This window comes from Oncorhynchus kisutch, linkage group LG1 (assembly GCF_002021735.2).
Source record: "Oncorhynchus kisutch isolate 150728-3 linkage group LG1, Okis_V2, whole genome shotgun sequence".
NCBI classification, from domain to species: Eukaryota; Metazoa; Chordata; class Actinopteri; order Salmoniformes; family Salmonidae; genus Oncorhynchus; species Oncorhynchus kisutch.
The window spans coordinates 13,660,507-13,674,246 of NC_034174.2; the positions used below are offsets into that span (position 1 = coordinate 13,660,507).

The 13,740-nt window shown below is 41.5% G+C and overlaps 1 protein-coding gene across 1 annotated transcript; it reads right to left on the reverse strand.

Annotated features, from left to right (window-relative positions):
• Window positions 1–1,453: 1,453 nt before the first annotated feature.
• On the reverse strand, window positions 1,454–9,198 carry LOC109865598 (potassium voltage-gated channel subfamily A member 3-like). The gene is made up of 3 exons (XM_020453942.2): window positions 6,591–9,198; window positions 2,676–2,779; window positions 1,454–2,494 (listed from the first exon to the last, which is right to left on the reverse strand). Exon 1 carries the CDS (start codon window positions 9,080–9,082, stop codon window positions 7,532–7,534), a length of 1,551 nt encoding a protein of 516 aa, XP_020309531.1. The 5' UTR covers window positions 9,083–9,198; the 3' UTR covers window positions 1,454–2,494; window positions 2,676–2,779; window positions 6,591–7,531.
• Window positions 9,199–13,740: the final 4,542 nt, after the last annotated feature.

Consider the following 13,740-nt stretch of genomic DNA (forward strand, 5'->3'; position numbering starts at 1 on the left):
TCCTTAGTCTTGACTCAAAGTGTTGAACGAACGCAGAGTCATGATCCAGAAGAGTGAATTTGATAAATATCCCCCAGTCTGCCATTAGACGCCCTCTGAGGAGTAGATGGATGCTTTTCCATTTGTATCGAGTAATAATAGTAATATGTCTGAAGCATACTAGATTTCTGTCCGCAGCACTATAGCTTTTTATAAACGTTTTAGGGCTAAGACAGGAAGTGTTACAGATATACACAATCATCAGTACAGTTGGTGAAGTTAGTAGTACTATAAATTAACTCTCTCTCTCCCCAGAATGCATTGCATGTCAGCTCCATCCCCTGTATCATTATAGCTTGCTGCTACAGATTCACTCCTTTCATGTGGCGGATGTCTGCCTGAGAGTAGAGGGGGATGCCTGGGGTCTCCTTGCCTCCTCTGGATGAGCATCACACACACACACACACACCAAATAATGGTGTACATATCCACATCATGCACTGTTGATGTATATGATGTGTGTTTTGGACAGCGTGGTGCATTGGTACACACACACACACACACACACACACACACACACACACACACACACACACACACACACACACACACACACACACACACACACTTCTGCTTACAACGAGAGCCCCTACCGAGCCACAGAGAAGACCAGCCCACTGTGAGAGGCTGACAACACAGAGGGACTTGGCTTCCTTAAGGGCAGCTAATCCATGATATGTGTGTGTGTGTGTGTGTTCTTCCTCCAACACAGTGGAAACAGAGAGAGTGCCTCTCCTGAGAAGGGTCTCTCAGCACTCTGATGCCGAGGCTGATGCCGAGGGTTCCAGAGTGCAGTCAAGCCAGGCGTACTGTACCAGCTGAGACGATCTACATTTTACAGCTGGGCATCGCTCAAATGTACATATATACTGTCTGTACTAATGTTCACATTCAGACATACATACTATCACACACTTTTCCAGTCACACACACACGTAATGTACAGTATGTACAGTAATTATGTGCAGTTGACTAAATAGAAATGGAATTACATCACCTAATGTATTAAACATACCATAGAAAATAATGACATTTTTTTTCCTGGGGTGCACTGAACTGAAGCTTGAGGTGTTCCACATAAGCATTCAAATTGAGCTCCACTGACAAGTGATTTATAGCTCAGGGTAACTCACAGACATGTTTTCATTTTCCCAAACATAGAAATACTGAAGTGGGGAGAAATGAAGAGTGGACCCTATTTCCAGAGAGAACAAAGACACTCAGCACTTCTGATAAGCCACCTGCACCTGTGACGTCATGGTATTATGTTGTGTTGGGAAAAGAGGATGACAGAGGAAAGAGGAGAGAAGAGAGTGGAGGAGGAAGGGAAAGAGAGGAGGATGCAATCGTATGTGTGTGCTTGTGTGTGTGTGTGATAAATACATTTCCCCAATGACATTCATTCTTCAGATAAACAATCCTAACTTGTTACACTGCAATATTTTTACTAAACAGGCAAAAGCTTACAGTGTTGATGACACATTTATGTGCTTACATTTGTCCTTGGAAAATGACAACACACCATGAATACATTGTGATGCTGAAAAACATTTCAGTCCTCTACTCCACTGGGGACGGCCATGGACCACCCACAGGCCTGATTGGGACTGGGGACGGCCATGGACCAACCGCAGGCCTGATGGGGACTGGGGACGGCCATGGACCAACCCCAGGCCTGATGGGGACTGGGGACGGCCATGGACCAACCACAGGCCTGATGGGGACTGGGGACGGCCATGGACCAACCACAGGCCTTATGGGGACTGGGGATGGCCATGGACCAACCACGGGCCTGATGTGGACTGGGGATGGCCATGGACCAACCACAGGCCTGATGGGGACTGGGGATGGCCATGGACCAACCACGGGCCTTATGGGGACTGGGGATGGCCATGGACCAACCACGGGCCTGATGTGGACTGGGGATGGCTATGGACCAACCACAGGCCTGATGTGGACTGGGGACGGCTATGGACCAACCACAGGCCTGATGTGGACTGGGGACGGCTATGGACCAACCACAGGCCTGATGGGGACTGGGGACGGCCATGGACCAACCACAGGCCTGATGGGGACTGGGGACGGCCATGGACCAACCACAGGCCTGATGGGGACTGGGGAGTTATGATGGGCCACTTACACAGTATGTCTTGGGATTGTATTCCAGATCTAAGACACTAGAAAGAGCCCGAGAGAGAACGAGAGATCAGCACAGAGTACCACACATAATCTTTTCTCTGATAGACAGTCCATGGGAGGTGTGGTGAGGTCTTAGCTGAAGGCTCTGTGTCCATGGCACCTTGCCTCTGGGGTCTCTCTCTAGGCCAGTACAGTATGTGTGGGAGATGGTGGAGCCATAGAGATCTTCTATATCTTGATGTATTTCAGTTGGTGCTGCGTTGAGCTGCTGGAGCTTGAGTCCATTGGTATGTGTCAGGGTAATTCTCCTCTAGGCCTGTGGAAGTAAGAGATTAATGTACTACATTTTTTATTTTATTTTTGTGAAGCTCAGGCAGTTTTTATGACTATGTAATATGTACAAGACAAGAAGCTCTCATGCTTTTACATATTTCAATGACATGCAGACATAATCCATCACGTAACAAAAGGAAGAATAAGAGAGAGATGTACACTACCTTTCAGGTGCATGTGTTCTACTGCAGCAGTGTTGGTTGGGCGATGCTTGTTGCCAGGTTGAGATGAGGTTATCTGATCTAGCCAAGTGAAAATATCCATCCGACTAGGGGGAAATTACATGTGATTTAGGATTGTCATAAATAATTTCATATTCTGTCATTATTAGTTCCTTCATATTTGATTGCATTATGCACGTTTGATATCATAACGTGCGCTTTAGACAATAAAAAAGTCTAGACATAATGTTGAACATAACAAGCTTGTATCCTCCCTGTCCTACATATGTTATCTCACTAGAGGGCAGCACTGAACTTTGTTTTGGGCATAGACTTTTCAGAGTAGTGGTGGGTACATTTCTAAGGACATAAAAAGAGATCTGTGAAGCTAATTCTGCCTTAGCCCATTTAACTACCAATTAATTAAACTACTACGATTTTCTCCCACATTCAGCACTATCACTTTCAAATGACAAATGGTTTCTCAACTAGGATAATGTATTTTTCAGAGATAGTTAGGCCCTAACATGCCCATTTACATTTGAACTAAATCTAAATTATGCGTAACTGATTTAATGTAGGTGAATTGGGTCTGATTAGTCTTGATGGAAGGGAACGGTGCAGCGTGGCAATGATTAATCCTAACAGAGACGGAAAAGCAGAGCAGCGCTGGGACACCACCCTGCGGGAGGCAGCGCTAGTGCTGTGGAAGTGACCAGCCATACAGATCCCAGCCCTGCGCGGGTAATAAACAAATCAATATTTCGTTGACATTACAGCGTGTAAGCACTGTCCTTCCCACATTTTAACTTCCAATAGACTCCTAAAGACCTCAATAATAGTACTTTAAATGAATTATTAATCAGAACAATCAGGATACTCATCTTCATTGTTGTTTTAAATTATTATTTGGAAAACAATCTACTAAAAAATAAAATAACATTAATAATTATTATTTATTATATTTATATTTATTATATATAGCATTTAGTTGGTATTATATATAAATATTTATTATTTACATTTGCTATTTTTTCGTTTATTATTTATTGGCCATACATTATATGCATGTTGTTGTCTGTCGCATGGGTGGTCTATGCCCAATGCCGTCTCCTATTTTTGGCATAGCCTTTGTGTTTGTTTTGAGAGGGACAGTTCACAGCCGTATGAGGAGAACAAGGGACAATAGTTTAGCTTGACGTCAGCCCTAGTTGGCATGCCAACTCAGAGAGATATTGAGCATAAGCCTCTAGTAATGACAAGGAATTGTGATGAGCGATTGCATTTTCTTCAGATAATAAAATATAGGTATCTAATAAATAGCTCAGATTTAGAATGGGCTGTTGAAAAATGGATATATTCCTGCGTTTTGATGTTATGTTGATCCCGTTTTTGCATTAACACAACCCAAAACATGTTAAGTGATGTATTTATGAATTTATTGTGGCTATCATTGATTGTGGCTATCAATTTGATGTCTTGGATATAGGCTACAGAAAAAACGGCCTACATTCTGTAACGTTTAATAATACCAGTCAAAGGTTTGGACACACCTACTCATTCAAGGGTTTTTCTTTAATTTTACTATTTTCTACATTGTGAAATAATTGTAAGGACATCAAAACTATGAAATAACACATATGGAGTCATGTATTATGCAAGAAAGTGTTAAACAAATCCAAATATATTTTGGAGTCAACTCTCTAGAGACAGCAGGAGCGGTAGAGATACTCTGAATGATCTGCTATGAAAAGCCAACTGATATTTACTCCTGAAGTCCTGACCTGTTGCACCCTCGACAACCAGTGTGATTATTATTATTTGACCCTGCTGGTCATCTATAAACATTTGAACATCTTGGCCATGTTCTGTTATAATCTTCACCTGGCACAGCCAGAAGAGGACTGGCCACCCCTCATGGCCTGGTTCCTCTCTATGTTTCTTCCTAGGTTCTGGCCTTTCTAGGGAGTTTTTCCTAGCCAACGTGCTTCTACACCTGCATTGTTTGCTGTTTGGGGTTTTAGGCTGGGTTTCTGTACAGCACTTTGTGACATCAGCTGATGTAAGAAGGGCTTTATAAATACATTTGATTTAGTAAAAATAAAGAAAAACCCTTGAATGAGTAGGTGTGTTCAAACTTTTGACTGGTACTGTATATATAATATATATATATATATATATACAGTGTCAATATATATATATATATATATATATATATATATATATATATATATATATATATATATTGACACTGTATATATATATATATATACACACTTTATATATATGCACATACATACACATACATACACATACAAACATGCATATATATACACTTTGTGTCACACACACAGTATATATATATATATACACACTTAGTATACATACACATACGTGTATATATATACATACATATATACACAGTATATTTGACCCTGCTGTGAACAGGTCAGGTATGTATGTGTGTATATATATATATATATATATACACACACATACATATATACACACACACACTGAAAACACATATAAAAACTCAGCAAAAAAAGAAACATCCCTTTTTCAGGACCCTGTCTTTCAAAGAAAATTCATAAAAATCCAAATATCTGCACAGATCTTTAGTGTAAAGGGTTTAAACAGTGTTTCCCATGTTTGTTCATTGAACCATAAACAATTAATGAACATGCACCTGTGGAACGGTCATTAAGACACTAATAGTGTACAGACGGTAGGCAATTACGGTCAGAATTATGAAAACTTAGGACACTAAAGAGGCCTTTCTACTGACGCTGAAAAACACCAAAAGAAAGATGCCCAGGGTCCTCATCTGCGTGAATGTGCCTAAGGCATGCTGCAAGGTCACATGAGGACTGCAGATGTGGCCAGGGCAATAAATTGCAATGTCCGTACTGTGAGATGCCCTAAGATAGCGCTACAGGGAGACAGGATGGACAGCTGATCGTCCTCGCAGTGGCAGACCATGTGTAACAACACCTGCACAGGATTGGTACATCCGACCATCACACCTGGGGGACAGGTACAGGGTGGCAACAACAACTGCCCGAGTTACACCAGGAATGCACAATCCCTCCATCAGTGCTCAGACTGTCCCCAAAAGGCTGAGAGAGGCTGGACGGTGGGCTTGTAGGCCTGTTGTAAGGCAGGTCCTCACCAGACATCACCGGCAACAACGTCGCCTATGGGCACAAACCCACCGTTGCTGGACCAGACAGGACTGTCAAAAAGTGCTCTTCACTGATGAGTCGCGGTTTTGTATCACCAGGAGTGATGGTCAGATGCTGTGCGTTACAGAGAAGACATCCTCCTTCCTCATGTGGTACCCTTCCTGCAGGCTCATCCTGACATGACCCTCCAGCATGATAATGCCACCAGCCATACTGCTCGTTCTGTGCGGGATTTACTGCAAGACAGGAATATCAGTGTTATACCATGGCCATCGAAGAGCCAGGATCTCAATCCCATTGAGCATGTTTGGGACCTGTTGGATCGGAAGGTGACAGCTAGGGCCATTCCCCCCATAAATGTCTGGGAACTTGCAGGTGCCTTGGTGGAAGAGTGGGGTAACATCTCACAGCAAGAACTGGCAAATCTGGTGCAGTCCATGAGGAGTAGATACACTGCAGTACTTAATGCAGCTGGTGGCCACACTAGATACTGACTGTTACTTTTGATTTTGACCCCCCCCCCCTTGTTCAGGGACACATTATTACATTTATGTTAGTCACATGTCTGTGGAACTTGTTCAGTTGTTTAATCTTGTAATGTTCATACAAATATCTACACATGTTAAGTTTGCTGAAAATAAACGCAGTTGACAGTGAGTGGACATTTCTTTTTTTGCTGATTTTTTAAATGGTTGTTTCATTAGGTCTACATGTGTATCATATTAAGACTCACGGAGGGCTCTGCTCTCTCTTTCAAGGCGGGCTGCTGATCCATCTGGAGGGTTTCTGTGAAAACGCAGAGTGATACCATGGTAACATTAACGGGGTTACCCAGGAAACTGTAGTCGTCATGGAGACTGCATCACAAGGTTCAGTGGCATCCAGGAGGCGGGACTTTGCTGTTCTTCTTTCTTCCATCCATGCCCATTATATGCAATGTGTCCATGTCTTCATCATTGTGCTCACACTATCCTCCATGATGGAAATTGTCTTGAAGTCATGTTTGTAGGAAAATAAATTCCATGTAGTCCTGACGATGTCTTTGGATGGAATTATGGCCAGATCCATGAATTACCAATAATTACTATCACTATCAATTGTGGGCTATTCAATTATTCTAGCCCATTTAATGGGTAATGAAACATTCAAATTACATGGAGATATTTTATCAAAGACATTCCCGAGTCTTGGTACTTTCATTTTCTTGTTTTATTTGGTATTGGCTGTAATGCTAAAAGCCTGCTCTCGTAGGCTATGATACTTGTATGTCCATATTTCCATTACGCATAAATTGCCCATTCAAGCATAGCCTATGTTTGTCATCATCCGATGTAAGCAACATCCTACAGACATTGTAGATTATATTGTATTGCTATTCATGACAAGACTGAACACTGATAAGCCAACGAACGTTTCCTCTCAAAAAACACAACGACAACACTGTTTCGATTCGGGAATAAATATGCAACACTTACAACCTACCGAACTACCGAACATCAACACCTGTTTGGACTCAAGGACGAATTGTAAGATCACAGTACGTTTTGCAACCTGTGTGGCACACTAGCACACTCCACCTGACAGATATGTACCGACACATCACGATTAGTTTAGCTATCATAGAAAAAAATAGTAGTCGTAACTCTATATCTCCATCATATAAAATGAAAGCATTTACACGTCCGTGAATATCTTTTTGATGTTCACGCAGTTTTGGTTATTCTCATTGGTGAAGTTGGGCTGTTTATACCCACTGTTGATGCCCTCCTCTATAACCATATATTCTGACTTGCTCAGAGATGACGTGCTACGAGTCCTTTTCAGCTCCTCTGTGGCTGAGGGTAGGTGCTCGCAGCTGCTGACGTGCAAGTACTGTGCGTGCTCTTCTCCATCAGTCTCCCTATGGTAAAAGTAATTGAAGTTGGAGACAATAACTGGCACAGGGAGAGCAATAGTCAACACTCCGGCAATAGCACACAATGACCCAACAATTTTGCCACCAATTGTCACAGGGTGCATGTCTCCGTATCCGACAGTAGTCATGGTGACCACAGCCCACCAGAACGCATCTGGGATACTTGTGAAACTGGAGGATGGGTCATCGGCTTCGGCAAAATAAACAGCACTGGAGAAAAGGATAACTCCAATGAAAAGAAAAAATATCAGCAGTCCAAGCTCCCTCATGCTGGCCTTTAGCGTCTGCCCTAAGATCTGTAGGCCCTTAGAATGCCTGGAGAGCTTGAAGATGCGAAAGACTCTCACGAGCCTTATCACTCTGAGAATGGCTAGGGACATGGCTTGCTGACCGTTACCCTGCTTCTCAGCCAGTTCTGTCCCCAAAGTGATGAAGTAGGGAAATATGGCGACAATGTCGATTATGTTCATTATATTTTTTGAGAACGTGGATTTGCTGGGGCACGCGAAGAACCTGACCAGCAACTCAAAAGAGAACCAGATTATGCAAAGTGTTTCTATCACAAAGAAAGGGTCGGTGAATGGATTTGCGTGGTAGGAGGCCGTCCCATTGACTGTAAGTGCTAACGGGATAGGTTCCCGGTCATCCCGAAACTCAGGCAAGGTCTCTAAACAGAATATAACAATTGATATTAAAATGACAAGCACTGAGATTATAGCTATTCCCCTAGCTGGGCCAGAGCTTTCAGGGTATTCAAACAAAAGCCAAACCTGCTTTTGGAATTCATTATTGGGTAAAATACGTTCCTCTTCTTTTATGAATCCTTCGTCCTCTCTGAATTTTTCCATAGCCTCTTCCCCGAGTTGATAGAAATTGATCTCCTCAGAGAAGATGTCAATAGGCACGTTAACAGGTCTCCGTATGCGCCCTCCTGACTGGTAATAATAGAGAATGGCATCAAAGCTGGGTCGGTTTCTGTCGAAGAAGTACTCGTTCCTCAGTGGGTCAAAGTAACGCATTCTCTTTCTGGGGTCCCCGAGCAACGTTTTCGGAAACTGGTTGAAAGTTTTGAGTTGAGTTTCGAAGCGTAAACCTGAAATGTTGATAACCACCCTCTCGCAGCAATCGCGTCCACGCTCTCGCTCATATCGATCCACGGACAGGTGGCTCGAAAGCGCCGCTGACTCCTCGAACATGTTCTCGACTGTCATGACGCCCTTCTCCGTCTCGAAGTAACAGTGGTTCTCAACGTTGTTGCCTCTGTGTCTCACCGAGCGGGGTGAGTCGATTAGTTTAAAGTGGTCATCCATACAGGTGGTATGGAGAGGGCAGAGTGCGCCGCGCCTCCTCTAGCCAAACCCCCCATAGACGCAAAGCCGACGCTCAGGCGACGCGACTTCCCTCCCCTCTCATCATCTCCGCTCGTTGCCACTGTGAAGTGTTTCCGCCCCACGAAGCACACACTGGGGTTAATAAACACAGGTCTATTCCCGCCCACGGCGCGCATGTCTGACACACTTCCACCCAGTTGGAACTTAAACACATAGACACCAGCAGGCGCACGCCATCTCAATTTGTTTCCATTTGAGTCACTTATCAGAGTTACAGGAGGAATTAGATTGAAGTGCCTTGCTAAAGGGCACATCGACAGATTATTCACCTATTCACTTAGGATTCGAAACAACAACCTTTCGGTTACTGGCCCAACGCTCTTAACCGCTTGGGTACCTGCACACCTTGTAAATGAAACAGAAACAACAAATATGATGAAGGGATAACTGCAAATTCCCAAAATATATCGGGTTCCTATAGTTATCCCATTTGATATTTTCCTTGATTGAAAACATTATTACAAAACGGATTCACTATCACAAAACCCACTGTCTACTCCCACCATCAATATGTAGGCTCGTACAAAGAGGGAAAAAAATACGTTTTCCTGTGCATTTCTACTGTCTAATATGATGACAAATTCATTTAAATGACAGAACTCTCTATTGCAGGGGGTTAGAAGTAATTTCTACATTAGATGTACTTGTTTTTGAAAATAGCCTACCAATCAGCCATACAAATGTTGCTCTCCATGGTCCTGAAATATGCGTACTCCGTTCAATCGACGGATTATACAAATATTACGCGCATGGACACACACTTTATCTCATTGGCATTTTAGCTCATAATGATTCATGAAGAATAATCAGATCGATCTCGTACTCATACCACATACGCATTATACCACAATCACTGCTTTTTTAGGCCCACATTTAGTCCTAATGAAAATAAGTTAGACATGATTGCATGTTACATACATGTATTTTAATTGGGCCTGCTTCACCAAATGTCACTAACAGTAGGCTACGCTGAATTTTGCCTTCTGTTTCTGTATAAAATGTGTCAGTAATATGTAGGCCTATTGTCCAGACTACCATATGCAATAATAATATTGCTTCAAATGAAGCCATTTCTAAGATGTAGCCTAAAGATGCTGCCAATATTAGGTGTATTGTCAATGTTCCCATTTTATCAGAACACAGCAGGCATACCAATGTTACATCTTCATTTGATCACCCTGTTGTTCCAGGCCATTCCCAAGTGTAGGCTATTTGAGGTTTAAAAGAGCTTATAATGTTTGTAATTTATACTTAAAAAAATTGCCCTAACTTAAAATGTTAACCTCACCATTACCAATAATAGGGGAGGTTAGCATGTTTTGGTGGGTATGATCTTTGACCATCTGTAACTTTCTCACTCATCATTATTCACGATTCAATCAGGATTATCCATAATCATGTTAGCATCCACAGTAACATAGAAGTGTTGAAACACGAGACATATTATATTCTTATTTACAATAAAAGTGATTCCAAAATGACACAATACATTATTTACCATCAATTTCTATTGGGCACAAAATAATCTGAAACACAAGCAAATGCTTGGCTCTTCGATGGCCAAAAACTGCAAATGCATTCAAGAAGTTTGTAGTGTCACAAGCTTGATGTAGTCATTGTTTGGAATATGGGACCACATAGGATACTACACTTTTGACAATTTTTTTATGAGAATCTTTAGGGATGTCAATAATTTTGTCCCCTACCTTTTTGAGGAAAAAAGTATTACTTGACAAATATCTTTCTCTGAGCAATTGTATTAGTATAAAATTACATAATGTCCCAATTATTTTGGAGCATACAATATTTGAATTATTTATTTTACAAGGTCATTTTTGCTAATTTTTATCAAATGTGTCAATAATAACCCCACAGTATATCCCAAGAGCAGCACTAGTATTCTGCATGATATTAAAATGGCCTCAAATAAAATGTAATGTAAGTGTCTGAACTGAAGTGTCAACCTCTGCAGCAGCATGGGATTGATGAGGAAAATGCTAAATCAATATTCAATCTCAATACCTGCATTTCTTAGTAATGATGACAGGGCTCATCAGAGGCATGGTTTTATGATCAGCTGCAACACAGTGATCTGTCTAGAAAAACAAATCCTTCACGAGAGATGGTAGGATGGAATTCCATCAAACCTGCAATTCAGAGAAACCCTCACGGTGGAAAACTTGCATTACTCTTGTACCTCCACATAGAAAACAAATAGATCAACATTAGGCCTACTAATAATTTATTCATAAATGTGATTATATAATGGTTGAAACATAGCATAATCTACATTTTAATGAATTGGTTGTATTCTCAGAGTGCAGTAGATAGTGATTTTCTTGAGTGGGTGTTTCAGGCTTTGAGAGTTGTCTCCATTTGGTGCCAGCTAAGGATCAAAGAAAAGCTACTATATCGCAGCATTTTCCAATTGGAGGGTCAAAACCCCTGGAGGGGATAATCAGTCTCTAGTGAATTTCCCAGTTGTATAAAAATGGTTTTGTCTATTTGGTCTAAATTGAAACACTGCATTAGGACTTTGTGCTTGTATAACTGTAATACTAAACCATGACATAATTTATTTTAAACCAGTTTAAGGCTTTAACAGAGAAAGACTTAGTAGAAGGACTAAATCCAAATAACTAGAGCAGTTATCCTGCTGATCACCACTTCCCTTCATCCTAGGATCCTGTTTCTTGCCCCTTTGGCCTCAATGGCAACAACACATCATAGGCCTCTGTAAGATGAAACGTGTTGAGTTGGTGACATGTTACATTTTGGCTGAGACAGTTATACCAAATTATTCTTAAAGGAAAAATGTGGCTCATCACCTGGATTCTGTTTTATACATTGGATAAAAGTAGAGGCTCTGAGCCACAAAATGGTATATCATGCACTGCATTTGAGGAAACAATGGGAAAGAAATTATGCTTTGAAAGTTGATCAACTCATAAACTCACTTTTGAGAAAAACGTATTTGAATGTTTTGGTACTACTATTGGAGAGCCCTTCTTGGTCTATACCTATTCAGCAATGTTCACAGCCTCTTAAACCTTAGCCCCACCCATCTCTTTAAGGGTTCATCCATGCAATCTGCGCTAACTTGCCAGCTACTTCCAAACATCTAAGAGAGAGAGAGAGAGAACAGCTCACTGAACATTACTCGCCCTAGCAGAGCTGGTTAGGCTGTTATGTTATCCAGAGCGTTGGTGACGGCAACTGTGCTGTCGGATTGTCTGTTCGTAAATTCAGAGAGTTTCGTGTACAGAGCACTCACTGGATGCTCTGGCCAATAAGTAGGGTTGTTCTGAAAGCTCTGACCTCACAACGACAGTCAAGCACCCAAGCTAACTGGCTAAACTTGGCTTGCTACTTCCAGACCCATAATGAGAGAACACCCACCCTGACCATTTTACTCCCCCTAGCAGAGTTGGTTAGGCAGTTTTCATGTTATCCAGAGCATTGGTGACTAACTGTGCTGCTGGCAACACTTGAATACGCTTTGTTGCCGACATTTACTGACATTCACCAGTGTTAAACATTCAAAAATGAATCAGTTATTCTGCGCTTTGGCACACTAAGACAAGAGTATTTTGTTAGGAAATGTAGCTAGATAGCTAGCAAGGCAAACAATGAATCCCAACACATGACATAACATTAGTAGTGAGCCAGCTAATGTTAGCCAGCTAGTTAGCAGTACACTAACTTGAAATGAAAATACTTTGTCAAAATTTGAGTGGAGTCTTCTGTTAAGACATGTAGCTAGCTAGCTAACTTAGCAATGGAGCATAATCACAACTCATGACATTACTATCCTGCATGAATCTGCAGGTAGCTAACCAACCAGGTTCTATTGCTATAACTAATCAATCAAATGTATCTGATATAAAGAATTATATCATACACAACGTTAGCTAGCGACCCAGCCAGCTAACGTCTCCTGTCTGATGCCATGCATGGTTGCCCTTAGTTTGATGATGTAATCCAGACTGGTGTTTTCTCTCCTTAGCTATCATACTGGAATTCCACTGATTTCAAAACTCAGTCCTCCAGAAAGTAGAGAACATACACCTAACATTAACTAGCAAGCCACACAGCTAACTTTAGCTAGCTAACAGTACACTTTAACTTGACATTAGGTTTATGCAGTTTTACTACAAGATACATAAAAAAAGCAGCGTTTGACACGATGACCCAGACATACTGACCAGCTCAAATAGACAGATGCGTGCTATATGGCAGAACAATACAAACTCAACTCTCGGCATGTCCAGCCCACTCATTATCTCAGCCAATCATGGCTGGCGGGAAGGTTGTTCACTTTTTCTGTGCCTAAACCAACTAGGCTCATAATTTAACAATTGTATTAATATTTACAGATGGCATATACGTTTGATATTAAGGCACATGGAAGTTGAAATGTTCGAGAGGCCATTTCTGCCAAAAAACGCATTTTGATAAAAAATATATTTTTTTATGTTCAAACAGCTCTCCTGTGAAGTCGTAACTTGCGACATACGCCTAGTTTCCTGAATCGGGTCACAAATAGTGAATAGCACTTTTCAAATCGTTCAAAGAAA

What these genes read in the sequence shown, in the direction of transcription:
- LOC109865598 (XM_020453942.2), bottom strand. Translation starts at nt 9,082, where the DNA reads ATGGATGACCACTTTAAACTAATCGACTCACCCCGCTCGGTGAGACAC.